The 22,618-nt window shown below is 47.5% G+C and overlaps 1 protein-coding gene, 1 non-coding gene and 1 pseudogene across 3 annotated transcripts; 1 reads left to right on the top strand and 2 right to left on the bottom strand.

Moving 5' to 3' along the window:
• The first annotated feature begins 439 nt into the window (after window positions 1–439).
• On the top strand, window positions 440–17,658 carry LOC123115017 (uncharacterized; annotated as a pseudogene).
• Window positions 6,029–6,102, bottom strand: TRNAT-AGU (transfer RNA threonine (anticodon AGU)). Its single transcript has one exon. It is a non-coding gene; the product is annotated as a tRNA-Thr (tRNA).
• Window positions 17,482–21,328, bottom strand: LOC123113137 (probable UDP-3-O-acylglucosamine N-acyltransferase 2, mitochondrial). 2 transcript variants are annotated; one of them, XM_044534290.1, is made up of 10 exons: window positions 21,001–21,328; window positions 20,667–20,877; window positions 20,508–20,584; window positions 20,047–20,096; window positions 19,673–19,737; window positions 19,395–19,446; window positions 19,249–19,319; window positions 19,078–19,144; window positions 18,578–18,649; window positions 17,482–17,890 (listed from the first exon to the last, which is right to left on the bottom strand). In XM_044534290.1, the coding sequence occupies exons 1-10, from the start codon at window positions 21,101–21,103 to the stop codon at window positions 17,720–17,722; spliced, it is 939 nt and encodes a 312-aa protein (XP_044390225.1). In that variant the 5' UTR covers window positions 21,104–21,328; the 3' UTR covers window positions 17,482–17,719. The 2 variants fall into 2 exon arrangements, with proteins under 2 accessions (XP_044390225.1, XP_044390226.1); XM_044534291.1 differs by lacking the exon at window positions 17,482–17,890 and adding an exon at window positions 18,181–18,479 and having other exon boundaries at window positions 21,001–21,323.
• Between the last annotated feature and the right edge of the window lie 1,290 nt (window positions 21,329–22,618).

Genomic DNA, 22,618 nt, shown 5'->3' with positions numbered 1-22,618 from the left:
TTGAACATTAGACCCTTTTTCTACTAGTGTGTGGGTGCAAGCACGGCGGCGACACAAAGCCCAGCAAGGGCCTACCTTAGCGGAACCGGGACGGCGTTGCGGCGGCGATAGCGAAGCCCGGCGTGCGCGCGAGCGAAGGAACGACAGAAGAAGAAGAATAAAGAGATGCGGTAGGGCGGGGACGAGCGGGGAAATAAGCCTCGGCCGTTCCCCCTCCCGCTCATTTAAAACCCCATGGGAGATTGTGGAGAAGTGGGATTGTTTGCGCCCAGGAGCCCCCACTCCTCCCGTAATGCACGGACGCATTAATTGCCCGGGAAGCTCAACCGATCAAGCCCCTCGCAGACGATCCATTGCGTGGGCCGAGCCTGAGGCCTTGTGGACCCCGACACCGGCAACGTCCCGTCGCGCGCTTGTCCTGGCAGTGCTAGGCCTGCCCATGGCCCCCACGGAGCAGGCGGCCGACAGCGGCGGGCGCGACTTCGGTCAAACAACTGGCGGCGCGGAAAGAGGCGCATGCATCGTAAGAAAAGCGCAGGGGAAATAGATAGGGTTGTTGGGTGGGCCACGATTGTTGGATGCGGACGTGGCAGCGGTCCAGATGCCCGCGAAGCTTCCCGTACTTTTCTCTCCGGTGTGCAGGAAAGAGCACGTCTGAACCGTCGAACAGACCGATATAGATTCCCGTTAGATAGCACAACACATCGAAACGGTGCGATCTAGACTTGTGAGGACAGTTTGAGAGTCTGCCTTGGAGATGCCCTTACGAGGCAAGTGTCCTACTGGATGGATCTTCTTCCGAGAATGGATTGGGTGTGCTGTCGTACTCAGATCTTTATAATCCAGTCACAATTCAATGAACACGTGGCTTCCTTTCAAGAGAAAATAGAAAATATATAAAGGGTAATGTTTGTATCCAGTCGACCGGCTGAAACTGCGCCGGTCGCGCCCTACCCACACGGCCATCATGTGTTGCATGCGGCGCCTGCACTTACCGGGACTGCAAGGACCGCAAGCTGCGACGCGGCCGGACACGTCGTGAGCATGCACGCAAAGTACGACCATGGGGTGGCCGTCTGAATGCATCCACGGGGGATTTTTGCTACCACCGATGCGACATGGAAGTCTGCTACAACCAGCGGCAGCATGCTTGCGAAGCTGCATCACGAGGCAAAGATGCTAACGACCGGTGTGCCAAAATGATTCGACCAACATTTTTTTGCTGGAACCAGAGTCGACGCGGCGGAGCTGCAAACCACGGCAAAAAATGTTACGATCGGCATACAAAAATGCTACGTCCAACATATTTTTTTGCTGGAACCAGTCGACCGTCGGCAACGACAGCGAGACGGAGCTGCTTCCACAACAAAAATTGCTACGACCAGCATGTGGAACCAGTCGAGCGTCGGCGACAACGGCGATGCGGAGCTGCATCCACAACAAAATTTGCTACGACGGCAACTATTTTTGCTGGAGCCTCATCCACAACAAAATTTGCTACGACCCGCATCTATTTTGATGGAACCACTTGAGTGTCGGCGACGACGGCAAGGCGGAGCTGCATCCTCAACAAATTTTGCTACGACCGGCATCTAATTTTGTTGGAACCAGTTGAGCGACGACGAGGCAGAGCTACATCCAGAATAAATTTTGCTACAACCGGCATATGCTTTGGTTGGAACCAGCATGAGTGTCGAACGGCTAAAGTGTGCCTCCCAGAGTTGCCACCACACGGGCTGCTCAGGTCTCAGGATGCTACAACCGGCCACCGAGGTTGCCATGCCCATGCCCGGTGACACTATGATGGCCACATGATGATGGGGACGGTGACGACTCTCTGGTTTGTGCTGCATCCAACACAGCCAGGATTGGCGGCGATGGTGACGCTCTTCTTGGACGAGCGTGAATGGCCGGAGAACGCGTGCGACCGGGGGTGACCGGGAGACAAGCACGAGTGTCACCGATGCCCGGCAAGCGCGGGCGGCAGTGAGGGCGGTCTCCGCCATAGCCACGAGCTATTGGTCAATGGGGACGCAAGATGTGGATGAAGGCGCGAGGACGAAGTGTTTTCTGCGTAAAGGAATGTGGGGATATATAGACCTAACGGGTATCATACGACAAATCGAACGGACGCGCGGTGACCGGCCGAAATTCGGCCGGTCCACCGGCGCCTATCGTCCGCCATATAGAAAACAAGTAGTAGATGCAGTCTACTGTTTTCCATGCTTTTTATTTATTAAGAAGCCACTTGGAAAGAAAGGATCTGATGTGTTTACAGTGAAAGGATTCAAAAAATGGAAGAGAGTTAATGACGGAGAGAGATGTGCATTCTTAACTCACATGGGAAAGGACAGTAAATCTGCTCATAATTATGCTGCAAAATGTTATGATAATCTGAAGAATAAGGCATGTCATATGGAACCATTAGTGGTGAAGCAAACAGATGGGGATATCAAAAGGAATAGGCTGCGGCTTAGAGTAACCGTTGATTCACTACGGTGGTTAGCATTCCAAGCTTGCCCCTTTCGAGGACATGATGAAAGTCTGGATTCGAAGAACCAAGGTAATTTCCTTGAAATGGTGAAACTGATAGCTTCTTATGATGAGGAAATTGGTGTTGTAGTGTTGGGTAATGCTCCAGGCAATGCTAAGTACACATCGCCTACAATTCAAAAAGAACTTCTAGGTATCATTGCTTCTAAGGTGCAAAGTGAAATCCGTAAAGAAATAGGAGATGCTAAGTTCTGCTTGCTTGTTGACGAGTGAAGAGATGAATCCAAAAAAGAGCAAATGGCAGTAGTTATTCTTTTTGTTGATAAACCTGGTTTCACTCGTGAGCATTTTCTTGATATTGGTCATGTTGCTGATACATCTTCGGCTACTCTAAAAGAAGAGATATCTTCTGTTTTGGTTCAACATCAGTTAGATGTGAACAATATTCGCGGCCAAGGATACGATGGTGCTAGCAACATGCATGGAGAGTGGAATGGACTGACAAGCAAAGTTCATGGAGGAGTGTCCTTATGCATATTATATCCATTGTTTTGCTCATCAGTTGCAGCTAGCTCTTGTTGCTGCATCAAAAGAAGTAGCCGATGTTCACAACTTTTTTGATCATCTTGCTCTTGTTATCAATACGGTTGTGTCTTCTAGTAAGAGACGTGATGAGTTGCAAGCAAATCAAGTTGCTGAAATGGAGCATTTGATTGAGCTCGGTGAGCTTGAAACTGGAAGTGGGGCTAATCAAGTCGGAACTTTACAACGGCCATGTGATACTAGGTGGAGTTCACACTATGCTTCTGTTTGCAGCCTTGTGAAATTGTACAAACCCACTCCCAGAAACTGAAACACACAGGGCAAAGCCCACCCTCATCGACGACATGTCGACCTGCGGACAGACAACGCAGCTCCGATTCTGATGAAAAACTCAGAAGAACGAAACCAGGCACGGCTGGCGGCACGGAAGATCGCCGAAAGGCCACAAGCAGCCAGTCATCGTACACCACAGGGCCTCGCCGCCGCAGCTTCGACTCCATAGCAACAAACAAACTGAGGCAATATCGTGGACACGCCGGAGAAGAGCCGACTATCGCAACCATTGCCGCGTCGCCGACATCGTTCCCACCATCATCGTTGCCACAGAAGTCTGGACGCCACCGTGATTCTCTCGGGGCCGCCGCCCCGACATCCACCGCTCCGTCGCGCCCAGCGCAATCAACCGGCACCACCTTCCGGGGCCGCCGCCCCGACATACCACCGCTCCGCTCGACCAGCAACGCCGCACAACCCAGCTGCCCGCAGCCCACGCTGCCCAGGGCAACCGCTCGCAGACCACGAACGTCGCACCACATCCGGGGCCACCGCCCCGACGCAAAGTCAGACCGCCCCCTCTGGAACGCGTCGACCGGACCGACAAGCCTGCCACCCAAGTGGCCCAAGATTGCCACCCAAGCAAGGCCGAGCCGTCGCCCCGCCCCATGGAGCCGCCCCGCGCATCACTTTCCGAGGCCGCCGCCTCGGCGCACATCAGCCGTCCGGGGCCACTGCCCCGGCATCCACCAAACCCGACGTAGGAGAAAACCAAACGCACCAAGCACAAGCTAACTCTCCCAAGCAACGCCCCCAAGAGGGAAACGACAAAGACGCCGCCGTCGCCCGCTCCAGAAATCTGGAGCTTAGGTTTTCACCCGAAGAGCCCGAGCCCCACGAAGAAGAAGATGAGTTCCACAACGACGCCTCCAAGGAGGGAACGACGCCCGAAAGCGCCGCCGTCGACGGCACCGGCAAAGCCGGGTCAAGGCTTTCGCCCGGAACACACACATCCCTATGGAGGCCTGCAGATCTGATCCACCCAAAAACATGGAGATCATTGGAGCCGTTCCTGTTGCGCCTAGCACTCTCCAACGCCGACCACCAAGCTTCACCACGCAGCACCCACAGCAGCAGCACCTCAAGCTGCCAATGAGAAGCGAGCGCACGGGACGCCACGGCCAAAATGCCATGGCTCCCAGCCCCGGGGCCGCCGCCCCGGCTTACTCCTCGCGCCACGCCCGCCCTGCCCGGTGCCTCCCGAGCCGAACCACCTCCCGCCCGCGCGCCCGACGCGCGCCGCACACAACGCCCGCACCGCCCGAGACGGCCGCCCGCGCGCATACGCGCCTCCCCTTGACGGCGCCCCTGCTGGAGAGCCAGATCCCGCGCCCCCTCGGACCGCCCGCGCCGGAGCGAGCCCGCCGCCGCGCCGCGACACCCCTCGGACCGCCGGAGCCGCACCAGCCCGAGCCAGAGCCGCGCCCGCGAGCCCGCCCAAGCCCGCCGCGCCCGCGCGCCAGATGCGCTCCCGCGCCTCGCAGAGAGATGCCCCGCCGCCACCCTCCCTGGAGCCAGACCGGGCTTCGCCGGCGGTCTCCTCAGGCAGCGGCGAGGTGGGGGGGGGGGGGGTGGAGGGAGGAGGGAAGGTGGCGGCGCCGGAGCGGTTCCCCCCGTGTCGCCAGGGAGAGGCGACGCGGGGGTGGAGGAGATTACCACAACGAGTATACCACAACGCGGTACCCACACACACTCTTAGTTTGACACTCCAGGAACGGGACGAAAAATCCATTCATTTGGTCCTAGAGAGCAGTACATTTAAGGACGCACATATGCGAATGTACTGTAGCGAATTTAGAGGGGACACGTTTTTAGAAGAAATCAAAGAGAAAGGTAATATGCTGCAGCGAGTGATAGTGAAAGCTGTTGCTACTACTGCACAGAGAGAGATAACGTCTGAGGTACGTACATTGGCCAATATACACCCCTTGATAAATCAGTACAATGGCATATGCGGATATGCCAGCATTTATTAAACATATCCTTTTATCTTTTGTTGTGGCAAATATTGGCCTGTATTATCAAATAACATTCTAACTAAGTTTCGTCATCTTTGTCTTTTCTATTCACTTGCATGATCGATATGGTCATGATCGCATTCCACTGACTATCATTTGGCAGCTAATCCCAAATAAAACGAAGGTATGCATCTGTTTCGCACATCTCTCTGATTTGTATATTTATAACGTCCTAGACATTGCCATAACCTCGTATTTAGCAAACTCACTATCTTGCTTGCAAGCATTCTAGACATATATTTTATGAACACAACTTTGAGCTGGTTCCTGAAAATTAATCACAGACTTGTTCAATCAGATCTTATTCAAGAGCCCATTCACCTCTTTGGACTGCCAAGATGTTAACCTAACCAAGCAATGGTGGGTCTTCTTACTGCATTTTCGTTTTAGGATATTATGCAATGAAAATCCGTGTTCCGCAGCACGGATTATATATTATATTTTCATTGTTGTATACTCTTTTTTTAAAGGATTGTTGTATACTATTTTTTTTGGAAGTGATTGTTGTATACTCTTGAATGTTGAGATGACCACCCAGCCTTTGCCGCTCTTGAATACCAAAAATTAACAGATACATTCTAGTCCATTTTTGGAGAGATTGCTAACACATAATTTTCGCCAAGGATAAATATTAAAAATAATGCTTTCATTGAGAGTTGAACTCAAGACCTCCCGCTTACTAAACGGGTGCTCTAACCAACTGAGCTATGAAAGCATTTCTTTGTTGGCATATATAAGGTGTGTTACTTGTGGATGTTTTCTGATTTCATTGGCGTGTTGCAGGATAATAACAGGCCATATACGGGGATATGTTTGCATTTGGGACGGTCAAACACAGGCAAGTGATACATACTTATAGTGCAAAAATATAAGGACTAAAAGCACTATATTTGTTATCAACAGACTTATGTACATCTATATACTAAAGTACCAAATGTAGGGCTCGCTTCAGTGCTTGTAGTCGTCGCTAGGTCGTCTACGGATCTGGATGTAATTTTTATTTTTGATGTTCGTTGTACTGCCATGATTGAAGATGAGTAGATGGGAAGTTTTCTCGCAAAAAAAAAAGACAATACATATGATGTAAGGCTACTACAAAATTTGGGGCTCAAATTGTCTACATTAGTGTCGTCGGTGTAGTGAATTCACTTTGGCTTGAGGATTCCCCGAAATAAATAAATCTAATATACACACACATACTACATAAGATCGTGATTACCGAATCAATAACAACTGCTGCGTTACATAGGTTTTTCTTCTGCATTGACTAACAAAGTACTTTGCTTTTGCTCGCAGAGGAAAGTAGATTCGTTTAAAGTCTCCACCGACAAAGGCATGCAATTTGAGTTCTATTTTTTAAAATTCTTTCTTGTTAAGTTCTTCAGCCATATATACTGTATTACAAATAAAAAGATGATGACTCTGTCTGCAGTTGTTTTGGTTAAATTTATAATACGAAAACAATGGTTTGTGGCTGGAGCCGGAGATGGCTTTATTCACATCTACAATTACGAAACGAAACGGCAGCAAGTCCCAAGTTTCACAGCTCATGCTGGGAAATTGACATCACTGGCCGTTCATCCAAGCAAACCGTACTTGATGTCATGGAGCTCTGATGAAATGAAGCTTTGGGATTGGGACAAAGCCTGGGAGTGCGCACAAACGTTCAAGTGCAAACACTCGGGTTATATTTGCCAAGTCATGTTTAACCCAAAAAACTCCAACAGTTTTGTCACTGCCTCAGCCAATCTCATGATAGAGGTATGAGTTTCCTATTTTATTTCAACTTAATTTTGACATTACGTAGATATGTGGTTCTACTAGACCTTCATTGCAAAACCTAATGTTTGGTGTCCAGGTTTGGGATTTTGATTCTCCTCAATGTAAATACACACTCTCTGGGCACTGGGACAGAGTTAACTGCCTTGATTTCTTCACACATGACAATCAGCAGTATTTGATTACTGGCTCTAGTGATTGTAGCGCGAAGGTTTGCCATTTCTATTGATTTTTTTTGCTAATACATTATGCGCATAACATTTCTTATGATCCACCCTTTGTTTTGGCAAATCAGATATGGGACATGCACAGCAATATGTGTACTCATACACTACACGCTTCCATGTCTCCGGTTATGTCTGTCATGTTTCATCCCAATCTTCAGGTTCTAATTACAGGTTTAGAAGATGGCACTGTTTATTTGTGGAGTTCAACTAATTTCAGGTAATTGGTTCTTGTGCAACATGTGCACATGTTTTGAATTCCTGTTGTTTTCATGGATTGCTGTACTAAATTTCTACAATCCCAGGCTTGAGAGGATTATTAACCCTCCTGTAATTGAACCCCCTGCTTGGGGTTTCGGATGGATATACAATATTTTTAGCAGCCCCGTAAGTGAACATGTTTGGGGTCTCGCATGTTCGATGAAATCAAAAGGGTAATGAATACTTTTCTGGCTATTATTCTTATTATTACCGCCGTGGAGAAATGCTTAGAAAGATTAATTATTTTGGAGCGTTTACTGCATATTTTTTGAAAGAGTGTAAAATGGACATACAAATGTTATCCTCCACAAATGTGACTGTTAATTCCGATAAATACTAGGAAAATTCGGGTGCACGACAGCACGACTCGGATAGGGAACAAGCTGTCTTTAATTCTTTTGCTTATACTCAGCTTGCCATGTTGATCTTTGGTATTGTATATCTACATGGTTCCATAAAATATATCCTTTTTTATTTTTGTCATGCTTCTTATATTATTTTCACTTCCTAATTCCATTATGATAAACTTGGCGAACATGGTAACTTTATCTGTTAGGTTTGTGTTTGGAAGAGGAGAGACGGTAGCAATGGTGGGTGTCGGCAATGTAAATACTCAGGAAGAATCAAGTCATCACAGTGTAGCGCATATAAGAGCTGACACAACTACTCAGGTGAGCACATTAATGAAACAGACAATGTCATCTCTATATGCTTCATTTTAATCTGGAAAAACTTAATAGCACATACTTTTTTATCCATCTTGTTTTGTCAATAAATTCTTTAAAAAATGTTGATCTGTCATCGATTCATTAACAACATAAATAAATTATTCTTGTCCAGTTGATCGACAACAGTGTGCTACTACCTCCGTCACGGTGAATAAGTCATTCGCGTAGTTCTAGGTCCATGATTTAACTATCTAAATATATATTATATGTGACAAAAAAAATATATTTAGAAACTTCATCCGTGTAGAAATCTAGTGATATACTTTTTATGACAGATAACACATATTTAATTCCCCAAATCGATGACCTAGAACTACGCGAATGACTTATTCACCTAGACGGAGGTAGTACTTGAAGTGCACCCGTCTGACCTGCGCTTCCCCTTGCAACCACACAAACCACACATATGAGCGCGTGGCATTTAGGCTTGTACAGAAGAATAAGAAGAGCCACTCGTTCGGGGGAGAAGGAGATTCAATTTTATCAAAGGCGCCCGCTTCGGTAGACCCCCCTCACAAAACGTATAAAGGGCAATATGGACCTTTGGCAAATCGTATAATTTTTTATATGTACTCGGTGTACGTACATGGAGTACGTTCTGCGGGTAGACCCTCTCCTGCCTGGGCCTGCTCACTTGAACTTTTTCTCTTTCTTCTATTGAAGTTCAAAAACCGTATTAACCATGGAAACCGACAGACCACCGTAGCACTTGTTACTATTGTCGGTATGACATACCCTTAATTAGAAACCGGGTAGCCATCAGACTACTCACGTCGCCGTCCAAAATTATTTTTTTGGGTGTCCAAATATTTTAATATGTCCCACACATGGTTTGTTGGTTGGGCGCTGATAGGCGCCGGTGCGCCGGCCGAAAGTTTCGGCCGGTCTAGCCCAGGCCGTTGGATGTGAGCCGCGCGGGTCGTTGGATCCAGGAAAAAAAAACGAATCGCCCCCGGCTTCTTCTTCCTCCCGCACGCACGCGTAAACGCAGGAAAAAAAACGGATCTCCGCAGGTCAGCCTCCTCGTGCTCGCCCTTGGACGCCGCGTCGCAGCTCATCGGGGCCGCTCGCCGTCGCAGCTCACCTAGGGCGTTCGCCGTATGCAGCTCCGTCGGGCCGGGCGTGTCTCCCTCCCTCTGGTTGCAGCACCGCCAGGTGAGGGTTCCAGCATTGTCGCAGTCCGCCATCATAGCTCGCCGCGTGCCCGTCGCAGCACCGCGCGCCCATGCAGCTCCATCGCCGCCGCTCACCATTGTTAGCTAGCCGTTCTCGGTTTGAAGCTTTTTTAGAAGCGCGTTGTAGCTTTCCTCCAAGCCGGTTGCAGCTTTTTCTCGCTGCGAGATGCCGACCCCCAACTACCTCATATCCAGTTGAAGCATTTTTCAAGCTGGTTGTAGCTTTCGTGGCTACCGGATGTAGCATTTTTCAGCACTGGTTGCAGCTCTGACGTACATCCGTTGAAGCCCCCTGCTTCTTTTGATTCCAACAAAAAATGTTGTTGGTTCCAGCTCTTGATTTGCAGGTTGTAGCAAAAACAAAAGCTGGTTCCAGCTCTGGGTTTTGCCGGGACAAAAATCATTTGCTGGAAAAGCATTGCTGGTCGCTGCCTCCGCCGGTTGCCGTGGTAGCAAAAAACGATGCTAGTTGTAGCAAAATCCTGCTACGGTTGCAGCAAAACATCGTTTTCGTCGTCGCGAGGGTCCGAGCTCCGCCTGATGGATGTAGCAAAAAGCTTCGCCGGTGGTAGCAAAATTCGACTATGGTTGCAGCTTTCCCCTTGTTGTGCAGTGCCATTGAAGCTTTCTATGTCTATGGTTGAAGCTTTTTTGAATGGCCGTTGAAGCTTTTTTAGGTGACGGTTGCAACACTTCTATACGCGGGGTGGATCCGGGCATGGCGGGCAGGCAGTTATGGTGGGCGGCGAGGGAGCGCCCTGGCCGCCGGCGATGGAGCTTGTGGTGGCCCAGTCGCTGCCCGGGAGGAGGAGAGGGGAAGGGATGCGCGCCCTTGAAGGCTGTAGGTTAGGGATGGATCTGGCCATGGCAGCAGGCAGCCATGGCGGCCGGTGAGGGAGCGCCTGGCCGCCGGCGATGGAGTTCGTGGAGGCCCAGTCGCAGCTCGGGGGAGGGGAGGTGCGCGCACGTAGGCTGGAGATAGGGGATGGATGCACGTAAGGAAGGAGGCGGGGATTGCGCGGGCGCGTTGCCAGGGTGGCGTGCGAACCGGCGGAACGGTTCGGCCGGTGCGCCGTTTGTAAACACTTCCCTTGTTGGTTTGGATCCTTAATAATTGCTCTCATTACTCGTTCCACTAAACACGTCCGCTACAACCTACGGATGCCAACTCCTTTTTTTTTGCGGGGTACGGATGCCAACTCTCGTTGCTTTCTACGTAATTCACTACTTCTTGATTGAACGCGACATACGGGAGATTTTTTTTATTCACGCTAAATAATTCAGTACTTGGCCGTTAGCTAGAAATTGCTTCCCATAAATCAAGCTGTATATTCTTTATTATAAAAAAAAGTCCAGTAAGTTGTGATTTGCTTCACACAAACAAATACAAGAGAATAATTCTTATTCGAGATGCATTTTGTGCAGTCCAACAAGCTTAGGAGGCATGGAGCATTCTTTATCAGTAGAAGCATCCTTTTTTACGGTGTGATGAGAATATATTTATTTCATATTTATTGACCGTATTGATAGAAATATTTTTCACATCGATAGAAGCATTATTTCTATGCTATGCTAGCATTTTGCTGACTTGTAAATATATTTTGATGTGGCAAAAACAATATTTCCGTTTGATGGAAACATTTACTTTTTGCAAAATAAATTGAACAGAAGCAAAACAAGAATATACTCATGCACAAATTTAATTGATAAGAAAACAAACACTTCTTTTGTGGGGAAAGAACAATAATTTCACTTCTACATAGCGAGCATCACTGCACGTTCAACTAGCGATCAAGCGTGAGCTCCACATGCACCGCGAGTTCATCATCGTCAACAAGGCAACCACCAACAAACAACAATGCCATCTGTGCTGGAAATGAAGAAGCATGACTAAATCGAGTGGAACGAAATGTGTGCAACAGAAACATTATTGACAAACAGTTAAGCACACACTACTAGTTGTTGAGAAGGGTCCATATGAGAGCACGTTATTTTTTTACATCCTTTAAATGGCCCTAATTTTTTTCATGGCCTTTTATGACCAATTCAGGGCACCATGCCAAGTTATTTGGGTTTTTCACAAGTTTTGCATTTTCTGGAGTTTTTTCGGTGAAAAAAGGCCGATGAATGGACGGACTTGTTGAAATTTGCATACAATGTTGGAAATCGTTCAAACCTGGCATGGATTCCTACCATGGGCATGCCCACATGCTTGCAAAACTTGATTTCATTTTAAGGATGTACAAAAATAGACCATGTTGAACGAGGGTGTTCGGGTTTTGGTCAGAAGGCTCCATCTGAGAGCATGTTGTTTCTCGACATCCTTGAAATGGATCTATTTTTTTTCATGGCCTTTTATGACCAATTCAAGGCATCATGCCATGTTATTTGAGTTTTTAACATGTTTTGCATTTTATGAAGTTTTTCTGGTGAAAAAAGGCCAATAAATGGTATGACGTGTCCCAACTTCCATACGGTGTCGGAAATCATTCAAATCTAACATGTATTTCTACCATGGACATGCCCATCTACTTACAAAAGTTGAGGTCATTTCATGGATTTCCAAAAATAAACCATGTTGAACGAAGAGTGTTTTGGTTGGCCAGAAGGCTTCGTCCGAGAGCACGTTGATTCTCGACATCTTTGAAATGGCTCCAATTTTTTTCCATGGCCTTGTATGACCAATTCAGGGCACCATTCCAAGTGTTTGGTTTTTCGACAAGTTTTGCATTTTCTGGAGTTTTCCGGTAAAAAAGGCCGATAAATGTCCAGAAGGTTCTGTTTGAGAGCACAATATTTCTCGACGTCTTTGAAATGGCCCCAATTTTTCCCACGGTCTTGTATGACCAATTCAAGGCAACATGACAAGTTATTTAGATTTTTCGAATAGTTGTGCATTCTCTAAAGTTTTTCTGCAGAAATAAGGTCGATAAATGGCCCGATGTGTTACAACAACAATCATGAGGCCGTTAAGAAATCGCGACATGATCCTGAAGCTGATATGCTACAAGATATATCCTTCCTAATATTCACATTTTGTGGGGAAAACCAGCAGTAGATGGTGGTGGGAGGTGAGACGAAAAAAAACGGACGAAAATGATGGGACGAAAATTAACCGTGGATACTATTCACCAACTTAGACATTAGAAGTAGAGATACTAATCCAACGGACGGAAGCGGCCTCATCGTACGGTGTTGGGCTAATCTAATGCAACGCTAGTACCTTTTATATATATAACGTGCTTCGTAACATCACTATCCATAGCGTAGTTAAGTGGAAAGAAGTGTACTCAAGAGGATGAGGTTTTGGGGTTCGATACCTCACGCAAGCACGCTCCTTTTCTTAGGATTTCTGTTTCTACATCACGCTCCGTGGGCCGGCCCAGTCGTGCGTATCAGCGTGCTCGGCTGTACGGAGGCCGTGTATAAGATCTTTACATGTTGGACGTACTTTCAACAAAGACCATCATGTCCTTTATTATGAAGGGGTATCGGATAATCTCAACCATTGATGTGTTTAGAGGGGGTCTACCGAAGCAGAAGTGTTTTATCAAATGTGCCGATTTATGGATTTATAGCTTCCAGGTCCACGTACACTCTAGCCGTGACAACCAAAGAGTGGCCAAGAGTGACAGGAAAGAGATTCTCCAAGTCCTCCCCTCCCTAGGGTTCCCACCCCCGCCACCGCCGGCGACCTCGCTCCCCCGCCGGCGCCGGCCGCCGGGCGCGCGCCTCCGGCCCGCCTCGCTCCCCTCCCCCTCTTCCCCCCCTCTCCTTTCCTCCCCTCCCCTCCCGCGGCGCGCCCGCGCGCGCCCGGGGGGTCCCCTGTGGCCGCGGCCCTCGGCCCCGCCTCCCTCCCCTCCCCCCGCCGTCGTCGGCGAGCTTCGTCGGGCAAAGCCCGGCAGGCGCGGCAGCGGCGGGGCCCTCCTTCCCCGTCCGCTTGTGGGCGCCGGCGCGGGGCGGCTCCTTCGAGCGACAGTGCTGGACTCCCGCGGGATCCAGCGGCGCAGCGTCGGTCTCGCGGGGCGGCGGGGTGGCTTGCTGTGGCGGCGCTCCGGCGACCCTCGGTCTGCGCGCGGCGGGGCGGCTGCGGTGCTCCCGTCTCGGGAGGTGGTGCGCGACCGGTCTCGTGCCGAATCCGTCCGGATCTGGCGTTGGGGGCCGGCCGGTGGCGCCTGGCTCCGGTGGTGCGTGCCCGGCGGCTCCGGCGCTTGGAGCTCGCCGGGCGACGCGGGTAGGGCAGCGGCCGGGCGTGGCTGCTGCTCCGGCCGTGGGCGGCGGCATGGGTAGGTCTCGTGGCCTACCGGTGTCGTGGCGGCTTCACTGTGACTCGATGGATCTGTCCGCGGCAACTGCCGGCTTCTCCGGCGTCGGTTTGTCTGCGTTCGGGCCGTCTTGTCCTTCACCCCATCTCCTCGTCGCCCGGATGCTCTCCCATCAAAGGGATGGTCCTCTCCCAGCTGCGATCCACCGCTCGTCTCGCGCCCGATGCCGCAGGACACAGCTCGTCTCGTGCACGATGCAGCAGGACCGAGCTCGTCTCACGCACGATGCAGCAGGACCGAGCTCGTCTCGCGCACGATGCAGCAGGACCGAGCTCGTCTCGCGCACGTTGCAGCAGGACTGACCTCGTGCCCCTCTCGTTGCTGCAGGACCGAGCTCATCTCGCGCTTGGGGTAGCAGGATGGGTCGGTGGATGCCAGTTCTGGCCGACCTATTGGGTCTCGATGCTGGGGGTTGCCCAGGGGCGCGAAAGGTGGGACCTTTCCGCTCGTCTCTTTCGTTGGGGTGCGGCGGGTCACGGGTGAGGTGGTGTTGAGGTCCTGGATGCTGGGGCGGCGGCCCTGGTGGTGGTGGTGGCGCGGTGCTCTTGGACAAAGCCCGTGCCTTGGTGCTGCCCGCTCATCATGGCTGTGTGGGCGGCGTGGTTGCCGGGGTGTGGCGTTCGGTGGCGGTGAATGTTGGCCGAGGTGAAAACCTGCTCTATCTTCGGACGGACCGGCGGCGGCGAAGATCGTCCCCTTCTTGAAGGCGTCGTCGCGGCTTTCATTGCCCGTCATGCGGCTCCGGGGGAAACTCTGATCCTTGGATCGGGCTGTGGCGGCGCTCCGGCGTCGTATCCTTCCTGAAGGCGCCGCCTTGGAGCGCATGGTTCGTCATATGTAGCTTCATTTCTTCGGGGCGGTAGTGCTAGGAGTAGTGTTGCTGCGCTCAGCGCCTTTGTATCCCGTCCTGGGTGTGTGCGTGTGTTTCGGTGGCGTGGCGTGTGGTTATACTGGATGCTTGTGGTTTGGTGCTTTATATATAAAGCAGGGCGAAAGCCTTTTTCGGCAAAGAGTGGCCAGATCAAGGAGAAGACACAAGCTTGGATCTGCTTCTGCAGAGCAGTATATCGGGGGACAAGTTCATCGTCCCATTCGAAGACGAGACTGAGTGTGTTGATCTATTTGAGGAATTAAAAGAGATGGGGAATGTGGTGCATGAATTGACGCTGAAAGCTGTTTTTTATGCACAAGAAGAGGTGACACATGAGGTTAGTTCCCTGCTGTTCTTTTCCTAATATGTACGTTGCGAAACAAAGTGGTTCGGCCAAAAGAATTAAAGTAAGACAGTCTTGCCTATCCACTGCAATCGATTTGTCATTGGTTTTACATGGAACTACATACGATGTATGATCAGATCATATCGGCCATGAAGAAAGTTGATGCACTTGGATTCGGCAATAGCCTGGTGTGCCTAGACGCACATCCAACAGAGACATGGTGAGTGCATGCATATATACCACATAACACAATATGGGCATTGAAATAATCTTTTGATCAGGTGATTTTTTTTATCGTACGTTAAATTTCTTATGGCCTTGCAGGATCTTAACATGCAAGTTTTTTGGAGATGTTCACATGTGGGATCTTGTCTCTCAGGCATGTTCTGTTGGTATAGTTACTAGCATGTGCTTCTATTTATATTTGGCCATGGCCATCAATTATGACCATATTTTTCTCCTTGTATATGTGTATCTTTTCTTTCCTCCTGAAAGTGAACATGAAAATGTGTGTAGGCCTGTTTTCGTTTGTGTCGGACTAACAAAATCGTTTGTATTGTATTGTACTTGTATCGTCAGGAAAAGAAGGCCCTCTATTCTTTTCATGTCTACGAGAACGGAGATAGAGGCATGTTTCCAGCTGACTTACTCCTCTGTTAACCATATTTCTTTCTTCATCCACTGCCATGGTAATAATGGCACATTAATCAAATTTCAGGGCTATCAGCGACAGTTAAATTCCTTAAATTTATCGCACGGAAGCAATGGTTTCTGGCTGGTGCAGACGATGGCTTCATCCATGTGTGCACCTACGGAACAGAGATAGTACAACAGATCATGAGTTTCAGAGCCGGTTCTTCCAGTGTCACAGCAATGACCATCCATCCAACCCAGCTATATGTGCTGTCCTCAGCTCATGAAAGCCCGATTAGGCTTTGGAACTGGGAAGAGGGCTGGCAGTGCACACGAACTTTCGACGATGAACACTCTGGAACTGTCTGTCAGATCACCTTCAACCCAAATGATGCCAACTATTTTGCTAGTGCGTCCGAAGATCAGACAATAAAGGTATGTTTCTTTTCCTTTTCTAACCTACACGATGAAACACTAGTTTTAATATGAGTCCCTGATTACGAACTTGATACTATGCACATTTGATGTCCAGGTTTGGAGCCTCGACTCTCCCAAATCTAACTACACTCTGTTTGGGCATTTGGCCCCAGTGAACTGCCTCGATTTCTTCGCACATGGTGAGCAACAGTATCTGATTTCTGGCTCAGATGATTTGACTGCCAGGGTATGCATTAGAAAAGATACATATTGTTCTATATGTAGCATAGGCATAACAAACAAACATTGCTAATAACACCTATATGCTTGGTTTTCTCAACTCAGGTATGGGACTTGGCGAAACGGTCGTGTGTCTATACAATAAGCGCTCTCATGGCTCCAGTTCTTTCTGTTATATGTCTTCTTCCTGATCGTCCATATCTAATTATAGGTCTAAAAGATGGCACTCTTCATCTTTTCAGCTCTGCTGATTTTAGGTAACTTAGCACCAAAGTACATCACCAGATCTCCTTGAAAACAAGACCCCAGCCTCCATCGTATTGTTGTGCATATACTATCTTTATTGCTCTTGTAAGTAACATTTCCCGGTTTTTTATGTCATCACTTCATAATCCCCAGGCTTGAGAAAATCATTGACTTCGGCTGTAGCAAAGTTTGCAATCTCATTCTGATGGGATCAGTAAGGTAATCCATTCACTTGTCATTCTCTATTGACTGCCTTCGAGCATTGTTAAGGTGCATGTATACAGATCATGCTTTATTTTTCTGAAAATTAACATATGTGTTGCCTTTGTTTGAACGTGCATATATAGAATATTTTTGGCAGGCTCCACATTTTATATCTGTTTAACCATGCATATCACATTTCTGGCATTAGTTACCATTCCTATGATGCCAAAACAAGCAAGTAAAACACTATTTTTAATTACAGGGTTGTGATTGAACAAGAGGGGGCAGTGTCAATCATAGATATAGACCCTGAAAAACAAGGTGGTGTTATCAGTGAAGTGATGGCTAACGTGGTCGATGCGGTGAAATTGGACGTTGCTTTGGAAACACAACTAGACATCTTCGAAGAACCCTTGCCTGATGCAGTTTCAGGGACAGGAATATGAACTCCACAGAGGCGTCCGAGGTGAGCACCTATTTTGTTTTTTTAAGGCCATTTCGCTAAATGGTAATGTTTTCTAGTATCAGAGTTCTTGGCTTGATCCAACAAATGTTTATTTTGCACATATTCATGTTGTTACTGTCGTTATTTGTTTCTTTTCATCGTTGCTTGTTTATTACAATGCCAAACTTACGTAGTAATGCACAACTAATATGTTTATTTTTCTGTAGGAATGCGATCGGATATAACAATAGATTAGTGCTGACAGAATGCGCCCCTGAAGAAATTAGCTAGTGATTACACCGTCATGAGCAAATGAATGAAAGCTAAATCTGTTGGTGCGAAAACAGATGGATGAACAGCAGAAAATAAGGATCTGATTGTGAGTGGATGTTGGAGAATCCACTTATTTTTGTTGTTGTTGTTGTGAAACTGATAGTCTCAATCTGCATGGACCCTGCACCATATATACACTGTATATTGCTTGGTAAAGTTTTGGACAGATGAAGAACTTCTGTGGGGCAGCCCGATGCACGTAGCTCCCGCTTGCGCAGGGTCCGGGGAAGGGTCCGACCACTTTGGATCGATAGTACGCAGCCTTTCCCTACATTTCTGCAAGAGGCAACAGCTTTACCACTGCACCAAGGCTCCCCTTCAGATGGAGAACTTCTATGTTTTTATCAATTTCTTACAAGAATAAGAAATGCTGAAGGACAGATGTTTTAATCTTGTGTAACTGATAAACTTCTCCAAAATCAACTAACTTCTCAAGATTAATTAATTAGCTGCATGGTGCAATGTAATCAACTCATACGACAGCTAAAAAAATGTGTGTTCATGACGATAGCGTCACAATTTCACGAACTGACCGTTAATCCTCTTAGCAGCAACGCATGTGCAAATGTGTAGTGCAGCACTACGTCGGTCTTTAATAGTAAGTAGATACATACAATTTTAAACAATGAAGAATCCAACTTCCATGGTGAAGATCGTTTCAGATACCAATTTCAATGCTAGTCAGATACCAATTTCAATGCTAGTTGTCTAGTGAGATATTGCAACTTCACTTCAAGAGAATCAAGTTACAGCACATTGATTAATTGATGTCACTGGTATTGCAGAGATACTATCTTCTGTCATGGTGTTTCTTCGAAAATAAGCGCAAGTTCACAGTTTGTCGACGCCATTCATTTATTGGGACCTAAGTTCAACATGAATATTGAGTACTTAGTAGGCAGAGTGGTAAAAACGAGGACACAAGCTGAAGTGATATGGTCTTTGCTATACTGAAATGCTTACAGCTGGAAATCCGCCATAGTCACCGGGCTCCTGAATGTCCTTTGTCGCTAAACTATTTCCAGCAAGTCTAACCTGCAATTGGATTGAGGAAAATAAATTAACGAGGACGGTGGACAAAAAACTCTTGGTGATCATATTGTCATTTAGGTCTTGGTCAAATGTTTGGACCAGTGTTATCTAGATGCTTGCCATGACTACCAACAGGAAAGAAATGCATGTTTTGCCTGAACATTTGTTTGCTATCACCACTGGATATGAAGATGAAGTCGTACATGGATTTGCTAATTGCTATATCACGGTCAGTTGCTCAACAAGAAGAGAAAAGGAAGACACGTTCTCCCTGCAAACTGAATTACTTGTGAAGCGCTATCAGGCACTAGAGTATGTTGAGCAATGCAGCTAGGTTGTAGCACACGACAACACAGAATTGCATGGAAATTACAAACATTGTGGAATAAAAATAAAGCAAGGTCAAAAGAACAGAGCTGAGAAAACAGCACCTTTGAAGCAATGGAGACATGATCCCGGATGGCCACCCTACCACCTAATACTACGTAGTCACCCAACCTGTGTGTACATAATAGGACAAATCTTAAAAGACACACATGACGAATTATATGACACACCTAAAAGGAATGAACACTTCATCCATGAGATGAAGGTATACGTACGTTGCAGAACCTGCGATCCCTACTTGTCCACAAATCATGCAGCACTTTCCAATCACCACATTGTGACCTATCTGCAAGAGGGATGCCAATTCACGAAAAAGGAGAGAAGAGCCTGAATCTGATAATTAAAGCAAGGGAGAGAATACCTGAACCAGATTATCAATCTTGGTGTCATCTCCAATCATTGTGTCTCTCCAACTGCAGTTAACAAATATTGATCGAAGTTGTCAGCAAGAATCAGCTGCAGTCAAATGTATAATGATGGGTACATAGTTCGTTAGGTATATTCAGATCAATTATGGACTAGCCAACAGAGGCCTTAAGCCAAGCTAAGCATTCTCTGGACATTACCACGCTGACTCTGCGAGCTTTGAACTACCCGACATTGACAAATTTAGAAAGGAATAGAAAGGTGACAAGTTACCTGCCTCTGTCAATGCATGTATTTGCACCAATTTCCACATTGTCTCCAATTCTTGCATAAAGCTCCTAATGAATACAAAGTTTTTTTCTATGAGGGCCTCTATTTTGATTTGATATACATACAAAATGTCAAATTACGAAATACAGTCAGTCAGTCAGTAGGTGCTACTTAGAGAAAGAAATTTCTTCCATGTCACATTGTAACAGCATTGAACATTTGTCTTAACATATGTTAACAGAGAATTTCTTCACCACTCAACCCAATAATTATGTCACAACCGTTCAACCCTAGTAATACTGAGTAGTTATTTATAATCTTCACCAACAGTTCACCATGAATTTAATCTCCATCGAGTGATAGTGGTGAGGACTAACCTGTGGTTTCTTCTTGACCTGTCCATCCTGGTCCACAAAGAAACCAAAACCTGAAAGAAATACATCAGCAATTGGCACCCACGTATCATCAGAAACCCAGTCCTATTGTTTGACAGCTGTTTATAAACCAATATTTGCCATTCAGCTAGCATAGCAGAAAAAGAAAGGAAATTCAAAATTTGATAATAAACAGCCCAGAATAAGCTTTGATACCGAAAATAATGAGATGGATGTCACTAGCCAAGAGGCTTAATACAACTGGAATGCTGCGATCAGCTCACAAGCTGCAACAGTTAGTGTTCCTAGTACACCATATCATGTGCAAGTAATACAACTGGAATACTGCGATCACGTGCAAGTATCTGAAATAATGTAACATGTTCTTCCCAGTGTTGAAGAACACACAACATATCATGTCTACTGATTGACGTATTTGCGATACTCGGTAAATAAATGCTCACCATCTTGGCCGATGCAGGCGCCATTGTGGATAGTGCAGAACTCGCCCACCGAGCAGTTGCTCAAGACAACATTGTACCTGAAACATATTGATACCAAAATCATTTCCATAACCAAACAGAGTTTGCTCTGTTCCCACACTGATGACGCCGGAGAAATACCCGATCCTGGTGGACTGCCCCACGGACACCGAAGGCCCGACCACAGTCCCGGACCCGACGATAACCTCCTTGCCAATCACAGCGCCGGAGTGCACGATGGCGCCGGCCTCCACCACCGCGGAGGGGTCGACGGACACCGCCCGGTGCAGGACGCCCCCGCCATTACGCCACGGCAAGAACTCCGCCGCCGTCGAGGCCGCCGTCCCAGCATCTGGTTCAGGCCATTCAGGAAGCCAACAGGGTTATACACACCACACATCTCACAGAGTATTACAGCAGAAGCATTTCTTGGAGAAACTGAACAAAGCGTCTGGAGCCGGTGGTCGGTTATTACCAGATGAAGCGGCGGGCACGCCGGCCCCAAGGAACCGCGCGAGCCGGCCGGCGCCGCGCGGCGTCCGCAGCAGCAGCGCGGTTCTTGGCAGGATGGCTGCCATCAGTAATCCCCTCTTGCTGTTTTAACCTTGCAGAGGTTTTGAGCAAGACAAGGATGGTGAAGTTGCGGCGCGGCAGAACGCGAGGGCGAGCTCCTACGGCTTCGGTGGCAGAGGAGAGGCGGCGGCGGCGGCGGTGGTGGCGGAAAATGCAGCGGCGACCGGACGGAGGCGGAGGTGGCGACTGGGCCCGGGCCTTCCTATCCTGCCGCGCAAGCGCAACCGCAAAAAATGCAGCGGCGACCGGAGCCCATGAGCCCATGAGCGACCAAGCGGGCCAGTCCATTCAGCTCTGGCAATGTAAAACTACTCGGATCAAGATAGAGAGCGGTTCCATTTTTTTTCCATCTTCTGTTTTAAAATGTTTTTATTGTTTTTCAGGATTTATTCATTTGGTCTTTTAAACACACAGAAAATCTTCCCAAATGCTAAAAAGTGCAGCTGCACTTTCCAGTTGATCCGAGCGCACGCTCATGGACCGAACGATGCAAAAGACTGATTCTAGATTTGGTAAACTGTCCACCCATTTATTCTATATATGGAAATATTCTTTAACTACAGTGTGTTGATTTTTCTTCACCTCGTTCGATCAACCGAGTCAACCCAGCGATGACGTAATGTGCATTAATTCTGGTACAAGAAAATTAAAAAAAATATAACTTTCACACCGCGTGTCGGAATTATGATCCGTTTTCACCGCTAGGTTCCTCGTGACGAGCTCTTAAAAACTAGATCCCATATGAATATGTTTTGATGATTTTTTTTAAAAGCAACTTTGATGCTAGATGAGGCAAGTTTAGTGTTAAACATGAACAACTTCGATGCTAGAAGAATTGCTCCATGTGTGTAAGTGAATTCGCCTAGTAGCCTCCTACTTAGTTGTGTGCAATACGTAATAGGTTATTACATTGTTTCGTTTCCGACCATACTATGAAAGTTGCTCACCGTAAAGTGGGAAGTTGTCTAACATGGTTTCTTAGTTGTCTGCCTCAGAAACCAAGTTGCCTACATCGCCACAAAGCTTCCTACGGGTGATTCGTAATTGCCTAAAATACTATGAAAGTTGTCCATCAAGGGACCTAAGTTGCCAACGCTACCGAGCGCACAGTTGTTGGCTAGTCAGGTCGCGGGTATGAGTTGTGAAGTTTCATAGGGGGTTATCAGAAGTTTCATAGTTGCCTACAAACCTACGCAAATTCTTAAATTTTTGTCGAGTTGCCTACAAAAATCATTGAAATATTTAGATATATTGATGGAAAACACACATGAGTTAGCTAGTTAGGTCGCGACGAGCTTTTCAAAACTAAACTCCACATGGATATGTTTCTTTAATATTTTTAAAAGCAGCTTTGATGCTAGATGAGGCAAGTTTAGCGCTAAACAGAAGCTACTTCACTCCATTAAAAGTAACTAATTAGCAACAATAAGCATCTAACTCATGATACAAAACAACTTCGAAACAGAGGTAGATAACGTCACAACTTTCCTTCTACAAGAGGCAATTTTAGTGCTAAAAGC

This window comes from Triticum aestivum, chromosome 5B (assembly GCF_018294505.1).
Source record: "Triticum aestivum cultivar Chinese Spring chromosome 5B, IWGSC CS RefSeq v2.1, whole genome shotgun sequence".
NCBI lineage: Eukaryota > Viridiplantae > Streptophyta > Magnoliopsida > Poales > Poaceae > Triticum > Triticum aestivum.
The sequence above is the reverse complement of the archived record's forward strand: the minus strand, read 5'-3'. Positions and strand labels throughout refer to the sequence as shown.